General features: G+C 40.5%; 1 protein-coding gene across 1 annotated transcript; it reads left to right on the plus strand.

Moving 5' to 3' along the window:
• Nucleotides 1-15,423: 15,423 nt before the first annotated feature.
• On the plus strand, nt 15,424-16,400 carry LOC138901335 (uncharacterized). Its single transcript, XM_070189090.1, has 2 exons — nt 15,424-15,668; nt 16,220-16,400. The coding sequence occupies exons 1-2, from the start codon at nt 15,424-15,426 to the stop codon at nt 16,398-16,400; spliced, it is 426 nt and encodes a 141-aa protein (XP_070045191.1).
• The last annotated feature ends 5,731 nt before the right edge of the window (nt 16,401-22,131 follow it).

Consider the following 22,131-nt stretch of genomic DNA (forward strand, 5'->3'; position numbering starts at 1 on the left):
CTTCTTTCAGCTGTTAATCCTCCCAACTATGTTATAAATAAATTGCATAAGATGTTTGTACAATTCTTCTGGAGTAGTTCTATTGGTGGTAGTAGTCGGTATTGGGCATCTTGGAAAACCTTATGCATGCCATGTGAAGAGGGTGGAATTGGATTTAGATCCTTACATGATGTATCTAAAGCTCTATTTTGCAAATTGTGGTGGAAGTTTTGAACAAAACCAACTCTTTAGAGTTCATTTATGAGCCAAAAATATTACAAGAAACTTAATGCAGTTGATGTTCCATGGAGGAAAGGGTCACATATATAGAGGAAAATGTTGGCATGCAGAGACTTAATTAAACATTAAATTACTTGGCATCCAAAGATGGGATCTTCTCTTTTTTAGTTTGATAATTGGACGGGATTAGGAGCTTTATACTTCCTTGTTCCTCAAGAGTTATGGATAGATGAAACAGTTCATAATGTATATGGTGTGGTGGAGGAAGGTACATGGAATGTGGATAGATTGCTGGAAATTCTTCCCGAGGAATATACAGTTCATATTCTCGAGAAGTTGAAGCCTCCTGCTATGCAAGAAGCATTAGACGTGCCATATTGGATGCTGGAAACTAGAGGGCAGTTTAGTGTTAAAACTGCCTAGGATTATTTGAGAAGGAGAGAAGAACCAAGAATGGCATATAATATGATGTGGGTGAAAGGCTTACCATTTAACATCTCATTCTTCATGTGGAAGGTGTGAAAAGCAAAATTACCTTTGGATGATTTCATGAGAAGACTGGGATACCTCATGCCGTCAAAATATTGGTGCCATGCTCAACCTAGGGAAGAAACTCTGCAATATTTGTTCTTCACGTCTGATGCTACTAAATGTGTGTGGAAGTACTTTCTATCGAGGGCAGGTATAGCTATGGAAGGACTGACAATGCACCAAGCAATCACTAAATGTTGGACTGCCCAGGTTTGTCATAGATTGAAGTCTATTATGCAAGCATTGCCTTCATGTATTGTTTGGGAGTTATGGAAGAGAATGAATAGTTTAAAGTATGGGGAGGCAGTTACAATTAGTAGAGTAATTTACCAAGTCTCATCCACTCTACAAGCTCCTTGTTTATGTAAGAAAGCCAGGGCTTCATAATATACCTCATAAGTGGCAGGAGTTGATCACCATGATGGAAAACTATACCTCACGCTTGAAATATGAGAAAGTGATTTGGGAATTTCCTATGGAAGGGTGGATCAAAATTAATACTGATGGAGCATCTAAAGAAAATCCTGGAAGGAGTGCTATAGGATTCTGTCTAAGGGATGAGTATGGAGATGTGATATATGCTACAGGTAGGGAGTTAATGAGGTTACAAATACAGAGGCAGAAACTTTGGCAATATTGGAAGCATTGAGGTACGACATGTTGAAACAGTATCATCAGGTGTGGCTCCTAACTGATTCAATACTGCATAAAAATATAGTAGATGGTACATGGAAGCCTCCTTGGTGTATTGTGGATCATGTGGAAGAGATTAAGAGGCTTCTAGATGTATGTAATAATAAGGTGACACACATTTATAGGGAGGGGAACAAACTGGCTGATTATCTTGCCAACTATGCTCTTGATGTAGGCAGTTTTGAGTGTCATGGATTCTAGGAATTGGATGTACAAGAAAGAAGGATAGTTAATGGTGATAAATCACAATGTCCCTACTTGAGGGTGAATGTGGTGAAGAATTAAGGAGGAAGGAAGAAAGGGCTAGTAGGGTATTGGAGCCATTACTGGATCATCATATTCAAATCCTTAGGGAAGAGAATATGGTGATCATTGTTTCTACTAACCTTGTTTTCTTTTTTGCAGGAAACGTATTGTACTCATGCCTTGCCATTTACTATGAATTCTATAGGTGGTATTATCACTAAGTGCTCATTCCTTTGAAGGAGTAGTGATGGCAAGCACAAGCATGGGAAGGAAAGATAACTGGAAAAGGCTAAGGATAGGCCATTCAAGGCATTGGTTTTGGCGAAGATTTCTGGGCAAAATGGATGCATTGTGGAATAAAATCTCAGTGCAACATCCTAATATAACATTTCAGAAGCCACATCATACAAAGGTCTCAAAACGACTTAAAAGGAAAGCACACGAAATTGGATGAAAAAATCGTGTAGTAGAACACTTCTAGACAATACATTCAATATGGCTCTTTTGGCGAAACATTTCAGGCACATTGGATACAAAATGGGCTAAAACCTTGATGCAGCACGCTAGTAGGACAACCCAGGATGGAATTCATGCAAAGGTTTTGTGAGGACCCGTAAAAATTTTAACCAAAAACTCGGGGTTTCGTAGTGCCAAGATAGATTCCTGCATTACTATAGTAGACTTTTTGGACTAAACAGTACCCTACGGACTCAGAGGAAAATATTTTGCAGAAGAAAGCATTTCTGTGGCCCATTATGCGGCCGCATAATCACTCTGCGGACCCATAATGGCCACAGAGTGAAGTAGTAAGTTTGGCCAATTTGAGGTCAGTTTTGCGGTCGATTATGCGACCGCCTGTGTCGGGGCACCATTTTTCTTAATTTAAAACTCGACCCCCATTCCGTTAAAATACCCCTTAGGTCTATTTTGAGCTCATTTTTCTGATATTTCTAGAGTGAGAGAAAGAGGGTTCAAGAGGGAGGGCCTAATTTTTCATCAAATTGATCTTCAATCATCACTTAAAGCTTTAGAAATATTCAAGTAGAGCACCAAATTATTCATCCAAAAGGGTAAGACTTCATCACCCTAGCTCTTAATTTCAAACATAGCTATAATGGGGTACTAGTGTGATACTTCATGGGTATAAGGATGGTTTATCTTGCATGCATGTATGATAAAGAGTGGGGGGGAAAGTGAGCTAGAACCATGAATATTTTCCTAATTTTGGGTTCAATTTGTATATTGCTAAAATAGATTGAGGTTGCTAAGGGGTCTGGATAATTGTAGAGTCTAAAGAAGCGCAATTGAGGTATGTATGGCTAACTCTCTTCTTTCTAGAATCGAACTCATGGTGTCCGAATAATGGGTGTAAGTTCTAACTTGATCATACTAGAATTGTTTGCCTTAGTGTGTTGGATTGAAATATTCATGTTCCCTAATTATTTTAGATGGTTACCATGTCATCATGCTATTTGAGAACATAATTATATTGTTTCCAAGCTCCTTCCCTTATGTGTGTAATGCCTTATGTGATGGTAATTATCGACATGAATGATGATGTTATTTGAACGGATAAAAAGGGAAAAGACTTGAATTGTAAAATATTCTCAAGTGCCAAGAACTACTTAATAAATGAGGCTGTTTGTGCCATGTAATGAAAGATGGAAAAGAAATGTGAATTGAGTGAACAATTGAAAGAGGTTATGTCTCAAGTGAGATGGCTTAGCCGATCGGTCCGAGATCGGACGCCATGTTGTACACATGGTGGCATTTATGTTAGAATTATTGATTTACATTGTGGATATGGATATGTCTCACTTGAGATGGCTTAGCCGGTCGGGCCGAGACCGGACTCCATGTAAAAACACTGTGGCATTGTGAGTTGTGACTTTGGCACTAAAGATTATTAATCTAAAAAGATGGAAAGATTGAATTGGAAACTATGTGACCCTTACTTGGTGTTTTCTTTGTATTTCTATGAAGCTCTTATTGATTATTATGACTGCCTTCTCTTTGTTTCACTGTTCATTCTACTAAGATTGATGTTTGCCTTACATACTAGTACTATTCGACAGTACTAACGTCCCTTTTGCCGGGGCGCTACATCTTTGAATGGATGTAAGTGGTTCCATCGCAGATAGTACCGATCGCAGATAGTGGTGCTCTCTTTCTCTCCTCACAACAGTCTTGGTGAGCCCCATTTCTCCCGGGGGTCATGTAGTCCTTCTTTTGTATAAGTTTTCATATTTTGAGGTATAGTCAGGGCCTTGTTGCCGGCATTATCATGTTGCACTTTTGTACTCTTAGAGGCTCCGTAGACGTTTATGTGGGTTATGTATGTATGTTGGGGTGGTCGTTGGATCGAGTTGTATTTTGGGAACTCAACTATGGCATAATATATATAAGGAAAAATGAACTAGCAATGTTTAAATATTTATATAACTGATCTCTCCCCTCTTTTACAAATGATGATGCGATCCCTTCTTGGATTATGAATGAGTCGGGTAGAAAAGGTTTAATAGACTTGCTCGACCGGGTTCACTCGGTTGAACGTCGGTCGCGCTTCCCGAGGTTGGGGCGTTACATGTTTCAAGAGATAGTAGAGGGAGGTCACGCAAAAATGAATGTAAACAAACTGCACTAGAACTTTTCTGGGCAGAGCACCTTCTCAAAAGACGGGACCTTTGAACACCCAAAGGAAGAAACACCAGGTGAACTGGAGGACATACTGGGAGCTAGTGATTGTTTGATCAAGGAATAATAGGCACAAGCATGGAATGCACTAGGAGAATGGAGTAGTATTATAAAATTGCTCTTTCAACGCAAGCAGAGGAAAAGGCAGGTATGTTTTCAATCCCCAAGCTGAGATCATTGAATTCAAAGGAACATCAACTACTCATTTCAAGAAGAATGCAAAGGAACAAAAAGCCCCTCAATCAGATTTGAATATTATATACATGGAGGAACACACATATCATGAAACACTTTTATGGAATAATGGGAAGAATACTGGATAATAAATATGCACAATGGCACTGGCTGGTTTGGGAACGAGAGCATGGCAGGAAACAATGCACGCTTAGCTACTTTAGGAAACACACTACAACCAAGGAATTCACGCGCATTCATGGTAGCAAGCTACATGATCAAAATTACTGGATCAACGTGGATACTCAATGTTTCTGCCTATGCGTATAACTTGGAATGATTGAACGTTGGCCCAGGAATATGCACACACTCCCAACAGCAAAGAAATCATTTTGAATGACTGGCAAATGAGATTAAAAGATTGAGGATTAATGAACAATGCTACAAGGCTGCGTAATTTGACGTGAATTTCCAATGGCTAGTTTTTTATGAGCACTTACTTCACAGTGATATATGTGCTACCAAAGTTAGGTGCATTACTTAACTTTGGTAATAGGGAAAATGTAATTTCAAGGCTTATTTTTTTAAATACTGTAAGACTATGTGACATTTTATTTTTTGCTTATAAATATAAAAACTAGCCCTAGGCACATTGCCTAGTGGATTTACTAAAAATAAATCATCCTATATGCATTGCAAGGTTGTTTCCTTTTCCTCAGGTATTCCCAGGCTGATTTGACACTAAACTCCCCTCTTGTTTCAAGCATCTACGAAGGTTTATCAAGTACATCATGAAGCACAAGTGGTTTGATTTTTTCCAATATGTGATCTGCTAAATCCCCAGGCAATATTTCTCTGATCCTCTCCTCATCCCACTGCCCATCCAGTACTACATCATAGATGTTATGAATTGATTCATCACAAACAAAATCGGGGGGGGGGGGGGGTAACAAAATAAAGAGCACCCAATCATGTCCAGTTCTCAAACCAAAACAATGATGACCCCATTTTTGGATTCCACAGAATTTGATGCTCTATAAGATCTCGATTGTCAAGTATTTTCCTCCAAACATGTGACCCATCCCTCCCAGGAACTATCATCGGATTAAGCTTCTTGTAATATTTATGACTCATAAATGAGCTCCATAGGCTAGGTTTGGTTCTGAAATTCCACCACAACTTACAAAAAAATACGTTTATGCAATGATCGAAACCCCACACCTCCTTCCTCACAAGGCATGCACAAAGTATCCCAGGATGCCTAATGCCTACTTTTATTTCCCACCATATTACACCAAAAAAGCTGGGCAAAAATCTTGTGTAATCTATTTATCACATAGGGTGGAGGATTGACAACTGAGAGGAGATGAATTAGCATACTTTGGAGGACATGTGAGATGAGAACAGCCCTGTCTCCAATGGATAATAGCTTGCCCTTCCATACTTGTAATTTGTCCATTACTTTACTGATAAGACCTTGATAGTAGTCCATCCTTCTCCTAGCATAGAAGATTGGACATCCAAGATAGGTAAAAGGAAAGTCTTATTTGGATATATCAGCGATCCTTTCTACTTTGTTCACCACCCATGAACTAGTAGAATGGTGCATATAAATGGCAGACTTAGACTTGTTGATCAACTGCCCCGATGTTGTTTCATATGCAGTTAGAAGTTCCGTCACTAATTGTAATGAAGTTGCATCTGAAAATGAGAAAATAATAGTATCATCTTCATATGCTAAATGGTTTATCTTAGGACTCCACTTTGGTAAACCAAAATCACAAAAATATAAATTCCTGTGCAGTGCATTTAATCCTCTCGACAATGCTTCAACTGCTAATACGAATAAAGTAGGAGATAGAGGATCTCCTTGCTTCACCCCTCTTATTGATTTGAAGAAACCATAAGGTTGTCCATTCAATAGCACAAAATACCAGTTGTTCGATATGATCCCATACACAATGCTAATAAATCTCTTACCAAATCCCATTTTTCTCAATACTTTAGTCAAAAATAACTAAGATAACTTGTCATATGATTTTGTCATATCGAGCTTTATCACTACATTTGGCCCTGCTCTCGTTCTCAGTCTAATATCTGTAATTATCTCCTATGTCAACAATACATTCTCCACAATACTCCATCTTTTTACGAAGCCAGCTTATTTATCTAAGATAAGATTAGGAAGATAGCCTACTAACCTTTCATGAATAACTCTGGAGAATATTTTGTTGATGAAATTGCTGAGGCTTATTGGTCTCATGTCTGAAAATGTATTGACTTCCTTCTTCTTTGGAAATAATACCAAATTTGTGTGAGTCATAGATTTAGGAAATGCTTGGCCATTGAAAAATGCCTTCACCATGTCAACTATATCATCTCCAATTATGTCCCAGCTTGAGTGAAAGAAGCTGCCAGAAAAATCATCAGGTCCTCCTACAATTTCACCATTTAGTCCAAAAACATCCTGCTTAACCTCCTCTCTCGTAGGTTGCTTCACTAATTCTTGGTTCTGATCTTGAGTCACCATAGAAGGAATATGATCAATGATCCTAAAATCTGTAGGTGTATTTTCCTCCTTGAACTGATTCTCGAAGAACTTGACTGTCTCCCCACCCATTTGCTCATTTCCTTTAAGCCACTGTCCATCAGTGTTTTGAATTATACCAAGTTGCAATCTTCTCCTTTTTCCACTCACCTGTGCATGAAAGAACTTGGTATTACGATCACCATCCTAGAACAAATTCATTCCAGATTTTTGTTGCCAAAATTACTTCTCTAGTGCTAGATATTTGATCAATTCTGCTTGAACTTTTTGCAGCCTCTCACGATTCAGTTGCATAGGATTTTGTTCAAACTGTGCTTCATGAATTAACACCACCTCCTCCAAGCTTGCAATCTTTGGTAAAATATCCCCATATGTAGCTTTGCTCCAGATTGATAGAGCCTTCCTTAGCTTCTTCAACTTATGGTTAAACAAAATGAATGAATTAGCCTCAAAGTCTGTTTGCTAGTTCTCTTTAACAACATCTTTAAAGGTTGGATGTTTGATCCAGAAGTGCAAGAATCTGAAAGCCTTCTTGATCGGTGTAGAGTTAGGATTACAAGACATCAACATAGGGTTGTGGCCAGATCCTATCTTAGATAGGTGTGTAATCTCTAAAGCAGGCCATAGTTGCTGAAACTCTAAATTAGCAAAGCATCTGTCCAACCTTTTGAATATACAGTCTTCCTCAGCTCTCCCATTCCACCAAGTATAAATACTCCCCTTGAAACTAAGATCAGTGACATTGCAAGTGTTCATACAGTGCCTAAAATTATCGACTTCATTCAATGACACAGGTAGTCCACAAAACTTTTCTTCCTGGTGCCAAATAATATTAAAATCTCCCCCTATGAGCCAAGGTATAGACATATCCCTAGCTAATGCATACAGTGAGCCCCGGAGTTCGATTCTCTCAATTGCATCATATTTGCATATGCAAATGTCACCATAAATGATCTATAGGTATCTATGTTTCTAATCTTTAGTGTTAGCTGCTGTTGCATATCAATAATCACCTCAACTTCACGATTTTCATCTACAAATGCCCATATCTTAGTTGAAATATTAACAAAAGCTTGTAAGATTCCCAATTTTCTTCTATAGCTTTCCAGTTTTTTCCTCTGCTGCATTGGCTCCATCAAACCTATAACTTGAAACTTGTGTTTCTTGTACATATTGAATAGCCTTTCAAAGGCTTTTTTTGTTTTTATTGACCTAATATTCCATATTAAAGCATTTATCTTTAAACATGGGATGTAGTTACGGTACTTCTCGTTTGAACCCCACCTGGAAGTGAACTAGGATTATCCTTTGGCTGGTTCTTTCTACCTCTGCCAGTTGACTTTACCTTATCAATCTGCCTAGGTTAAAGGTCACCTTTTCTTGCTACTTTCATAAAATTTTGAGCAGTCAATTCTTTATCAAGATCTTTTCCTCTCCCGATTGGACTATCTTCACCACCCTTGGCTTCCCGTTGAGGAATCATTTGATTTCTTATAGGTTTAGTAATCATATTCCTGCTACTGTTCTCCACTATATTTCCACCAGGTTCAATCACAGGATTATCAATTTGATTACCAGCCCTGCATCTTGTATAGTGGGGTTATTTTCCACCAACTGCTTGTTCAAATCTTTAGTAAGAGCTGTATTACTCACCTCTGTATTCTGCATTCCAGGTCCTCCAAGTACATTGGGGTCCTCCATTCCACTGTGATCCACATTGTGAATTACTAAAGTTGTGTGCAGACAGTTGCTAGTGTCAGCAATCTCCACTGCATGGACTTTTGGTTCCTTCGATAAAACTCTCAGATTATCATTCTCCCCTTGGTCAATAAGATTGCCCATTGAATTCAGATCCTCCTTGTTTTTGTCTCCATTTACACTTTGTACCTCATCTCCTCCTTCATCATCTATTGATTCATCCTCACCACTAACACCTTCATGCAATTCTCCTTCATCTTAAGCTTCTTCAACTTGATCACTTCACAGTTTCCCTAGTTATAATCGATCATTCTCCTTAACAGCACCAACTTCTACATTTGTATCAATGGATTGAGAAGGAATTTCCTGGCAAGACTGGTTGGTTGCAATATTGCCAACAAAAGTTCTATTAACCCATTGAGTTGTTGACTCTCTTTGAACTCCATCAGAAATAACAGTCCCCCTCCCATTAGGATTATCCCCTACTTTCGAAGAATCAATCCTAGGTGACTTAGGTGTGAACACATTAGCTGCTGGATTCAGTCTCCCAGTTTCTTCAGGATTAGGACTTTTTTGGACAGAGTTGTCCTCCACTAATGCCAATTGGTTGTTCTCATTAATCTCATCATCTTCCACCTCTAGTACATCAAACTTATTAGCTGCTTGAACCTCTTGCCCTGCATTTTTATCTACAGGAACAATCTCCTTCCCATTTTGTTCATATGCAACAGATTCATTGCCTTTGTTTTGCACCCTCATGTCTCTAACTTCTTTCCACTGTGCATCTACATTCCCAACTACTTTCCCACTCATAAGAACCATCAAAGGTCCTTGTTCCTTGCTCTTGTTTCTCCCATACTCATTGCCATCATGTTGATTTAAATTTGTTGTTACATTAGCTTGATCCACCTGCTTCTCTTTGTCACTAGAGTCCATTAGCTCTGGATGTAATCTCCAGCATTCAAACATATCATGCCCTTGAATTTTACATTCATTACAGTACTTAGGTAGATAATCATACTTGATCTTCACCCATTCCGTCCTTATTTCACCTGTCTCCTCATTCGCAATATCCATACGTACTTTCTTTGGCAAATCAACTAAAAGATCAACAAGAACCATAACTCTAGCATAACTTAGTCGAGTTTTATTTATTTTAGCCATGTCAAGATGCATAGGCTTTCCAACATCTGAAGCTAAAGAGAATAAGCACTCTTTAACAAAAGAGTTAGGTAGTAATCCTAAAAACAAAATCCAAGCCATGGCCATTGGTGTTTCCACTCCTGCTTTGAATTTAACATCATAAATAAGCGATCTCAATTGGTGTTCGTAACCATCCTTATCTTTACCATAAAATGTATTTTTCGACGTAAGAGTAATAAAATCTTCCCATAATGACAAACGAATTAATACCTGCCTATCTCTGAAATAACCAATATTACATTCCCCTTTGACACCACATTAAACTGGGACAATGCGATGTAATTCTTGTAGTAGTGTTAATTCAAGATTTTTTTTTTTTTACGTTTGGTGTTCTTTGACTGTGCGTAGGTTACAGGTTGAGGTTGGTGCATGAATCGAGCTTCTGTGAAAGTAGTGCTACCATACGAGCCAGAGATAGAAAAATAACTGCAACAGCTGAGGAAGGAAAGAAATCTCACCGAGACGTTAGAAAAGGTTGGGCAATCCTCAACCAAAGAAACTATGGCTAGAAATGGTGATGATAATGTAGATTTGGTAGTAAGAGAGGCAGCCCAACAATGAGAAAAAGTTGCTCGGGATGCTGAGGAAGCCGCTACTAGAGATGCACAGATTATCTATGAAGAAGAGAGGGGTCATAGAATTGCTCAGAATCAACCCTTGCCTGCAGACTAGTTCGGAAATATACCTCCTATACCTGGGAGACCACTGGGTGATTATGCTAGACTGGTCTACAATCAAGGGTTATCAAGTGTAATACCACCTCCAATTGCAGCTAACAGTTTCGAATTGAAGCAAGGGTTGCTTCAAACCCTTCAGAATTATTGTGTCTTCAGAGGGAAGATGAACGAAGATCCAAATACATATCTAATGGACTTCGAGGAGATTATGAACATCGTTCAATATAATGGTGTGTCACAAGATGAAGTGTACTTAAGGGCATTCCCCTTCACACTCAAAGATGATGCAAAGCAGCAGCTTTGAAGCTTTCCCACGGGATCAATCATAACATGGGAGGAGAAGACCAGGAAATTCCTTGATAAATATTTCTTCTAAGCTAAAACGGGCAAGTTTAGAAGAGAAACTCATAACTTCTGCCAGAAAGAGAATGAGACGGTGTTTGGGGCATGGGAGAGGTTTAAGTAGATTGTTAGAAAGTGTCAACATAGTGGAATTGAACTCTGGATGCAACTCCAGGACTTTTGGGATAGATTGACACCGGCCTCACGTAGAACATTGAGCAATGTAGCTGGAGGCCCTTTAATGAAGAAGACTCCAGAGGAGATAGTTACAATTCTTGATGAGTTATCTAAAGATGCAAATCAGTGGCCCTCCGAGAGTGCCGAAAGAAGAAGAGCACCTGGTGTTCACCGAGTTGACGCTAACACATATGTGCAGGTACAACTCGATGTTATGGCTAAAGAAATAAGGAATCTAACCTTGGCAACAATACAAAGTGATCCACATGCAGCCTGTGATATATGCGGAAGAGGACACCCTACTCATGAATGTCAAGCCTCAACTGAAGAAGTGAATGCTGTGGGAAATTATAACTTTAATGCAATGGGTCAGAAGCACCTCGACTTTTCATGGAGTTCACCTGGGGGAACCTGTAAGGCCCCGTAAAATTTTGCAAAATAATGTTAATAATGTTTCGTGGTGCCGAATTGGTTTTACGTATTGTGTATTGGTTTTACGTATTGTGTATTCTATCACCCAAACTCTTAAAGTCAAAGTGTAACTAGATTGGGCCATTAGTGAGATAATTCATAGGGATGGGAGTGTTTACCTTGCATGCATGTATCCTTGTAGTATATGGGAAGATTGTGAGCTAAAAATGATAGAGAATGGGTTGGGGAAAAATGGAATCTTCCACAAAAGAGCCTTAAAACAATGATGCACACCTAGTGTTTGATAGTATGCTCAAATGAGCTAAAACCATTTCCATCTTCCTAACTTTGATTCAATTTTGTTATATTGCTAAAATAGATTGAAGTTTCTAATAGTACAGAACATCTTAGAGTTTTAAGGAGCTCGATTGAGGTATGTTGGCTAAACCCCCTTCTTCCTAGAATCGAATCCCACGGTGTTCATGTAATCCGAGTAAGTTCCTGATCATTATCGAATTGGCTTTTCCTAATGTGGTTGTGTTGGAGGATGTTTGTTCAATGTTTATGCTAAATGCTTCATCATGTCTTCTTGCCATTTGAGAATATGTTCAAAATGGGGAATATGTTAAGACTTCATGTCAAGATTGAAATAAAGGTTGTTATGCCAAATTGTATGAAAAGCCTCTATGTGCCTAAGATTCCCAAATTTCTCATACGTGAATTTAATGTCTTGAATGGGGAGCCTTATTGATTTTTGATAATGATATTGAATGTGGAAAAAGGGGTCTAGAACTATGATTTACGGCCAAGCGCTAAGAATGACTTTGTAATCGTAATCACTAGTGTCAATGAATCAAAAGTACATGAAAGAAGTGCGATGTGAGATGATTGACGAAAAAAGGTAATATCTCAAATGAGATGGCCGAGCCGATCGGTCCGAGATCGGACTCCGTGTAAGAACACGATGGTATTATGAATAAAATTGTGGTAATTTCTCCAATGAGATGGCCTAGTCGGTCGGGCCGAGATCGGACTCCATGTAAGAACACGGTGGTATTATGAATGAAATTGTGGTAACGTCTCCAATGAGGCGGCCTAGCCGATCGGGCCGAGATCAGACTTCGTGTAAGAACACGGTGGTATTGTGAATTGTGGAACATTGGTACTAAAGGTCACCAAACCTAGCCATACGGAAATTGCCTTGAAAATGTATATGATCCTTAACTTGTTGTTTTACTATTATTTGAAGCCCTTATTGAATTCTTGAATGTTCCTATTGTGTTATTATTCATTCTATTGAGTTGATGTTTAGCTATACATACTAGTGCTATTCCGGGGTCATGTATTGTACCTTTTGCTTATATTATGGTCACTTTTTGAGGTATAGTCGGGGCCTTATTGCTGGCACCATCTTTACTCTCTTTTGTATCTTTAGAGGCTCCGTAGACACTATGTGGGTTGTATATATGAGTGTTGGGAATGTTAAACAAGTTATGTTGTGTTTGATCACTTGTTCCACTTGAACTATAATAAATGTGTATTTTGGGACTTAAAAGTGCAATGACTAATGAAATGATTTAGGATTGTATGAATGAGATTCCTACTATATAATTAATGAAATCACGTCTTCTCTTGATCATGGGTTAATTGGGTAGAAAGTATCTAACAGGCTTGCTCAGCCGGGTTCACTCGGTTGAACGCCAATCGCGCTTCCCGAGGATGGGGCATGACAAACTTGGTATCAGAGCCTAAGATTTTAAAGTGTCCTAAGATGCCTCGGAGCCGTGTCTGGTAGAGTCCTTCTTATCGGTGTATTGTCGACCACATCTATAAGTTTGAGGCTACTTGGATATTTAGGAACAATACCCTTCTTTGATATTATGGATCGTGCAATGAAACTAATTGTGCAACTATTCCTCTTCTAACTCGGGCATCCCTTTAACTTTCAGTATATGGAACCTAAGAAGAGAGCAAGAACTGGCCAAGGAGCCGACGCCGCCTTAGGAGTGGCAATTGACCATTTATTTGATGATGTGGGTGAACACACGAGGGGTGAGGATAATCCCCCGACTGCTACACTACCTGATTCCACTACACCGGCCCAGGCCACACCAGTTCCTACACCTACTGAGGGTGCGACGGTTCCTCCACCTGGCATTCTGATTCCACCTCCAGCCTCAGCTTCCCGCTCTGGTATTTCTGATGGGGATCTTAGGGGAGCTATTTAGATGTTGACTCAGATAGTGGCTTCTCAGGCCCAAAGGTCGAATGTTGCACCCATATCCTCTAGCCAACAAGGAGATTCTAGTGGTTCTAGGGTGAACATGTTTTTTCAGTTGGATCCTCCGGTTTTACGGGTGCTAATCCCTAGGAGGACCCACAGGACTTTATTGATAAGATGCATAAGAATCTCCAGGTTATGCGCGCTACTGAGACGGAGGGAGTGGAGTTGGCCTCCTACCGCCTGAAGGGGGTGGCATATTCTTGGTTTGAGCTGTGGGAGGACTCTCGGGAGGAGGGGAGCCCTCCAGCGAAATGGAGTGAGTTTGCGAATGCCTTTATGGACCATTTCTTGCCTGCCGAGACTAGGGTAGCCTGTGCTGCAGAGTTTGAGAATCTTACGCAAGGGAGTAGGAGTGTTTGGGAGTATCACATGGAGTTCGCGCGCCTATCAAAATATGCCATTCTCATGTTGCCTACTATAGAGGCTAGAGTGCGCCGGTTTGTGCAGGGCCTTAGCCTCTTGGTTATCAATGAGGCCGCTACAGCTGCCTTGAATTCAGACATGAACTATGGGAAAATGGTAGCATTTTCTCAAGCTACAGAGGACCGCAAGTTGAAGAATAGGAGGGAGCGAGAGGGTACCAGCAAGGCCCGATCCGCGGGAAACTTTGGGGAGTCATTTGGTGGGGGAAGATTAGCTTTCAGGGGAGGGTCATCAGGGCCAACCCGATCTCATGCTTAGTCTTCAGATAGTGCACCGCCAGCGGGGCATAGTCAGCAGTAGGGGAGTCGCTTCAGGCCCAATCAGGGCAGCAGGGGACCCCACCATCAGGGCTGATCAGGAGGGAGATTCCCGCAATAACGGAGCCCCCTTGCCCCAGGTGTGGGAGGATGCACTCGGGGATTTGCTACATGGACTTACGTATTTGTTACGGGTGCGGATTGAGGGGTCATATTCAGAGGTAGTGTTATTTATCCTGTCAGGGTATGGTCAGGGGCATAACACAGCCATTCAGTTCTGCAGCTGCTACATCTTCAGCACCCCCTCCAGCTTGAGGCACTCCGGCACCAGCAAGGCATGGTGCAGCTAGGGGTGGTGCGCAGAGTTCAGGAGGACCCAGCCGTTTCTATGCTATGAGTGGTCGCCAGAGTGTAGAGGCTTCTCCAGATGTCATCACAGGTATATTGACTGTCCAAACTCATGATGTATATGCTCTTATTGATCCCGGTTCCACCTTGTCCTATGTTACTCCTTTTGTTGCTATGGAATTTGGGATAGAACCGGAATAGCTTCCTGAGTCGTTCTCTGTATCTACTCTGGTTGGCGAGTCTATTGTGACCGCACGAGTTTATAGGGGTTGTGTTATCACGGTGCGCAGTCGGGACACTGTGCCTGATCTCATTGAATTGGGGATGGTTGATTTTGATGTAATTATGAGAATGGATTTTCTTTATTCATGTTTTGCTAAGCTCGACTGTCGAACTAGAACTGTGAGGTTTGAATTTCCTAATGAGTCGGTTATTGAGTGGAAGGGGGATAATGTGATGCCAAAAGGTAGGTTTATTTCTTACCTTAAGGCCACGAAGATGATTAACAAGGGGTGTATCTATCACTTGGTTTGGGTTACTGACAACGATGCTGAGGCACCTACACTCGAGTCAGTGCCAGTTGTGAAAGAATTTTCGGAGGTCTTTCCTGATGAGCTTCTTGGGATTCCACTAGATAGGGAGATTGGTTTTGGGATTGATGTGATGCTAGGCACACAACCTATATCCATTCTGTCCTACAGAATGGCACCAGCAAAATTGAAGGAACTAAAGGAACAATTGAAGTATTTGTTAGAGAAGGGTTTCATCTGACCGAGTGTGTCGCCATGGGGCGCACCGGTTCTCTTTTTGAGGAATAAGATGGATCACTGAGGATGTGCATTGAGTACCGGCAGCTCAACAAAGTCACAATCAAAAACAAATACCCACTACCAAGAATAGATGATTTGTTTGATCAGTTACAGGGTGCTAAATACTTCTCCAAAATTGATTTACGATCTGGGTATCACCAATTGAAGATCAGGGAGTGGGATATACCGAAAATAACTTTTAGAAACCGGTATAGGCATTTTGAATTTCTAGTGATGTGTTTTGGGCTAACAAATGCCCCGGCAGCTTTTATGGATCTTATGAATCGGGTTTTCAAGACTTTTCTCGACTTCTTTGTGATAGTGTTTATTCACGATATTCTTGTGTATTCACGAGGTCGGGAGGACCATGCCGATCATCTTAAGGCAGTGTTGCAGACTCTTCATCAGCACCAATTGTATGCGAAGTTTTTAAAGTGTGAATTTTGGCTCGAATCTGTCACATTCTTGGGTTATGTTGTCTCTAGAGAAGCAATCAAGGTTGATCCTCAAAAGATTTCAACAGTAAAGAATTGGTCTAGACCTACAATGCCTACCGAGATTTGCAGTTTCTTAGGCTTAGCAGGGAATTACAGGAAGTTTATGGAAGGGTTCTCTACTCTTGCCTCTCCGTTGACTAAATTGACTCAGAAAGCAGTTAAGTTCTAATGGTCCGATGCTTGTGAAAGGAGCTTCCAGGAGTTGAAATCAAAATTAACTACAGCACTAGTGTTGACCTTGCTAGAGGGTACAAATGAATTTGTGGTATATTGCGATGCTTCAAGAATTGGGCTTGGGTGTGTGTTGATGCAATACGGCAAAGTTATAGCATATGCTTCTAGGCAACTCAAGAATCATGAAAAGAATTATCCAACATATGACTTAGAACTGGCGGCGGTGGTTTTTGCATTGAAATTTTTGCATCACTATTTGTATGGGGTCCATGTGGATGTATTCACGGACCACAAGAGTCTTCAATATATTTTCAAACAAAAGGAGTTGAATCTGAGGCAGAGAAGATGGCTTGTGTTACTCAAGGATTATGACATCGATATTCTATATCACCCGGGGGAAGCCAATGTTGTGGTAGATGCTCTTAGCTGGAAATCTATGGGTAGTTTAGCACACTTGAAGGTATATCAAAGGACATTGGCCAAGGAATTCCATCGATTGGCTAGTTTGGGAGTTTGTCTTACATATTCTAATGAAGGAGGGGTAATTGTGCAAAATAGGCTGAATCATCGCTTGTTGTGGAAGTCAAAGAGAAGTAATACAACAATCCATTTTTGGTGCAATTGAAGGAGGGATTCAAAAACATAAGACTACGGCTTTTGCTTTTAGCATGGATGATGGTACACTAAGGTACCAAGGGTGGCTATGTGTTCTGAATGTAGATGGTCTCCGGGAAAGAATCATGACCGAAGCTCACGCTTCTAGGTATTCCGTGCATCCATGTTCTACGAAGATGTATCACGACCTCAAGGAAGTTTATTGGTGGAATGACATGAAAAGGAATGTGGCGGACTTTGTGGCAAGGTGTCCGAACTGTCAGCAAGTGAAGGCCGAACATCAACGGCCTGGTGGGTTGGCACAGAACATAGAAACTCCAATGTGGAAGTGGGAGATGATTTATATGGATTTTGTGGTAGGATTACCACGCACTCCGCACAAGTTTGACTCAATTTGGGTGATCGTGGACCGACTCACAAAATCAGCACACTTCTTGCCAGTTAAATCTACTGACACAGCAGAACAATATGCTCAGTTGTATATCAAGGAAATAGTTAGGCTACATGGCACTCTAGTTTCTATCATTTCCGATCGAGGGGCTCAGTTCACGGCCAATATTTGGAGGAAATTTCAGCAAGGTTTGGGTACTCAGGTAAATCTTAGTAAAACTTTCCATCCACAGACCGACGGGCAAGCAGAGCAGACTATTCAAACGCTTGAGGACATGTTACGTGCTTGTGTTCTTGATTTGAAGGGTATATGGGATGATCATTTGCCACTCATAGAGTTTGCTTATAACAACAACTTTCATTCAAGTATCCATATGGCACCATTTGAGGCATTATATGGTAGGAGATGTAGATCTCCCATTGGGTGGTTCGAGATTGGGGAAGCAGAGTTGATAGGGCCAGACCTTGTACATCAGGCTATGGAAAAATTTAAGATCATAAATAGGCGGTTGAAAACTGCTCAGAGTCGTCAGAAATCCTATTCGGATGTTCATCGCAGAGACTTAGAGATCAAAGAAGATGATTAGGTATTCTTGAAGGTTTCCCCCATGAAGGGTATTATGCAGTTTGGGAAAAAGGGGAAATTGAGTTCGAGGTATGTCGGGCCGTACAAAATCATTCAGAGGATCGGTGGGGTGGCGTACAATCTTGAGCTACCACCTGAGATGTCATTAGTACACCCGGTGTTCCATGTGTCTATGTTGAAAAAGCTAGTTGGAGATCCGTCAGCTATTGTGCCGGTTGAGACCATTGAGGTTAATGAAGAATTGTCATATGAAGACATTCCAGTTGCCATTCTTGATAGGTAAGTCCAAAGGTTGAGGAATAAAGAAATTGCCTTCGTGAAAGTGTTATGGCAAAACCAGCAAGTTGGAGAGGCCACGTGGGAGGCCGAGGAAGAAATGAAGAAGAAGTATCCTTACTTGTTTGAATAGTTGTGTAATCCTTTCTTTTATGAAACTGTCGCCTAGGAATTTTGTATCACTTGTTCAGTTAATGTAAATATGCTCCTTTTGATGTGTTTCCACGTGTACCTTCCACGTGTTTGTAAGATGTGTTTCTGGGGCTCTCTGACAGGTGGATAGGCCTAGTTACAAATGAAACTCTGGCGAAAGTTTTGGAAATTTACGGAGTTAGTCAATTTGGGGCTACTGGTGTGTGGTATGAAAACTGAGTTGCAAAATAATATTAATATTGTTTCGTGGTGCCGAATTGGTTTTACGTGTTGTGTATTATGCGACCGCAGAATCACTCTGGGAATGTTCGGACTTTTTGGGTTGAACAATTCATCGAAAAGTAAAGGAAAACATTTGACAGTGTTACGCATTCTGTAGTCCATTATGCGACCGCAAAATCACTCTGCAGACCGTATAATGGCCGTAGAGTAAGGCAGTTATTGGGCCTGTTTGGATGAGTTTTGCGGTCGACTATGCCACCGCATAACTGTTCTACGGTTCATTATGCGACAATAGAATAGGTCTGTGGACCACATAGTGACCACAGACACGGATAGTTTTTTTGGCTGTTTGGTCACCAATTATGCGACCGAGATGCGGTCCGCATATCGGTTATGCGATCGCAGACCTTGTTCCGGAGCTTCATTTTTGGGGTTTTTAAACCCGACCCTATTCTGTTAAAACACACCCCATGGACCATTTTGAGCATATTTTCTGATATTCTTAGAGTGAGAGAGAGGGTCCTAGAGGGAGAAGTGATCTTCATCAATTGTTCTTCAATTCTCACTTAAACCTTGAAGATTATCAAGAGAGAAACCTAGGTCTTCTTCCTAAGAGGTAAGATTCTATCACCCAAACTCTTAATGTCAAAGTGTAACTAGATTGGGCCATTAGTGAGGTAATTCATGGGGATGGGAGTGCTTACCTTGCATGCATGTATCCTTGTAGTATGTGGGAAGATTGTGAGCTAAAAATGATAGAGAATGGGTTGGGGAAAAATGGAATCTTCCACAAAAGAGACTTAAAACATTGATGCACACCTAGTGTTTGATAGTATGCTCAAATGAGCTAAAACCATTTCCATCTTTCTAACTTTGGTTCAATTTTGCTATATTGCTAAAATAGATTGAAGTTCCTAATAGTCCGGAACATATTAGAGTTTTAAGGAGCTCGATTGAGGTATGTTGGCTAAACCCCCTTCTTCTTAGAATCGAATTCCACGGTGTTCATGTAATCGGAGTAAGTTCCTGATCATTGAGGAGCTCGACTGAGGTATGCATGGTGCTTTTGAGTCAAATTTTGAGGCTAAGGTGTTATGGTATTGTACTTAATCTGTTTTAAATGTTCTTGGTGTGATGAGTTATGAGAGTTGTTGAAAACGGTCATGATTGCTCAAGGACGAGCAATAGTTTAAGTGTGGGGTGTTGATGGTAGGCTAGAATTGCGTATTTTAGTCACTTATTGCACTCTAATTCACTGCACTTTACTCGTTTTGAGCTTTAATTGATAGTGTTTTGCACTTATTATGTGTTTTATGACTTGTAGGAGTGATCCCGAGTGATGTAGATGTTATGGGGCTAATTCGAGCTATTTGGAGCTTCGAAGTCTGAGTAAAAGCCTAAGGGATTAAGCCAGGATCGTGTTCGGGGGTCGAGGACCAAGTCTGGACGTCAAAAATTGAGATTTGATTCGTACTTTGAGAAATCCTCACTGCCGCGGCGCGTGGAGTGCCGCGCGTGTACAAATTCCTGTTGTCTGTTAGAAGTTAGCTCTCTGAATTTCTTCACTAATGCCCCGCTTGGCGCATCGCCCCATGCAGCGCGCTTGTGTATGTTTTACAGAGTAAATATCCTATTTCGTCTAAGAGAAGGTGGTTTCATTTGGGCCCGACCCTACTTGGTATAAAAATATGGAAAAACGTTATTTCCTGGACTTTGGATACATATTCGACCTAAGGAGGCAAAGGAGGAGTTGGAAGAACACAAGCACATAGATTTCATCATTCCTTCCTCACTCAAGACCTGAGTTTGGATTGAATTTATGTTTTCCTATACTTTAATTTTATTTGTGATGAATTGCTCCATATCTATGGAGTAGAATTTCTCTTTAGGGTTTGATGGATTTGGTGTATTGATGATTGTTTGCAGATTATAACTCTAGTTTTATGTATTGAAGCGTTTTTTGATGATTTAATTATTGCATCTATATTCACTTGTTCATGTAATCGAGAGAGGCATAACTTGTGATAGATTTGTATTATATTGTTGGTTGAGTTTATTAATTCTTCTTAGTAATCGAAAAAGGCTTGTTGAATCATTGATTAAACCTAGTTAGGAGGATAATCGAGAGAGGTTCTCCTAAAGACCAATCCACTACGCATTCTTGTATATCTTCGCGTGCTTAAATTGGTTCATCTTGTGAGGTTAAGACTTAATCGAGAGAGGAATTTTTGCTGAATGTTTGAACTAATAATTGAGTGAATTCGAGAGACTCACTTAAACATTAGAAGTGAATTACCTAGAGTTAGATCCCAAACAATTATCTTGCACCTATCCCATCAAAACCCTATCTTCTCTCATTGATAACCTTCTTTTCTTGTTCCTTGTTGCGATTGTCATTAGTCAATATCTTTAGATTCTTAGTTAATTTTAGTTAGAAATCATATAAATCTCAAATGTTGATCATCTTGGATAGCAACCAAGCTAGAAACTACGAGAATACTGTTTAAATCCAATCCATGTGGATACGATATTATACTATACTATATTTGATTAGCGAGCATAATTTAGGTGTGTGTTTTGAGCTCGTCAGATGCGAAGCAAACTCCGCATTTGCGGGCTCTTGCCCCCAGCACACTCTCCGCTTCTGCGATGCCACTGCCTCTTTTGCGGCTCCGCACCTGCGCCCAAAGCTCCGTAGGTGTGACCACACCAGAACCCTTGCCAAACTAGCCTTAGCCAAAATAATCCAAAACGATCCGAACCTCGTCCGAAACTCATCCTAGCCACTCGGGACCCCGTATGAATATACCAACAAGTCCCATAACATATCACGGACCTACTCGAGGCCTCAAATTACACATAACGACATCAAAACGACGAATCACACATCATTTCAAACTTAAATGAACTTTGGACTTTCATCTTCCAAAACTCGTGCTGAAACATATCAATTCAACCCGGAATGAGCTCAAAATTTGCACACAAGTTCCAAATGACATAACGAAGCCATTCCATTTCGCAAAACCACAATTTGAACCCCGTCAAATTTATGAATATTCCAAACCTTCAAATTTTCGACTATCGCTAATTAGTGCTGAAGCCTTCTAGAAATTTCCAAATGAAATTTCGGGCATACGCCCAAGTCTAAAATAACCATCCGGACCTAACGGAACCATCAAAACTCCGAACTGAGGTCAAATACAAAAATGTCAAACTTGGTCAACTCTTCCAACTTAAAGCTTCAAACATGAAATTCATTCTTCCAAACTAATTTTGAAACACCTGAAACCAATACCGACGATACACACAAGTCATAATACATCATACAGAGCTACTCATGCCCTCAAACCACTGAGGGAAGTGCAAATGCTCAAAACGACCGGTCGGGTCATTACATACTCCCCCACTTAAACATACGTTTATCCTCGAACGTGCCAAGTTTCGTTCCAAAGCCATCAAATCGCCGTGTAACCTTACCATTCAC

The sequence above is a fragment of the Nicotiana tomentosiformis genome, chromosome 11 (assembly GCF_000390325.3).
Source record: "Nicotiana tomentosiformis chromosome 11, ASM39032v3, whole genome shotgun sequence".
NCBI lineage: Eukaryota > Viridiplantae > Streptophyta > Magnoliopsida > Solanales > Solanaceae > Nicotiana > Nicotiana tomentosiformis.

Coding starts and splice junctions, on each gene's coding strand:
- LOC138901335 (XM_070189090.1), top strand. CDS start 15,424: ATGATTAACAAGGGGTGTATCTATCACTTGGTTTGGGTTACTGACAAC. Junction 15,669..16,219: donor GAACTAAAGGAACAATTGAA/GTATTTGTTAGA, acceptor TGTTGTCTCTAG/AGAAGCAATCAAGGTTGATC.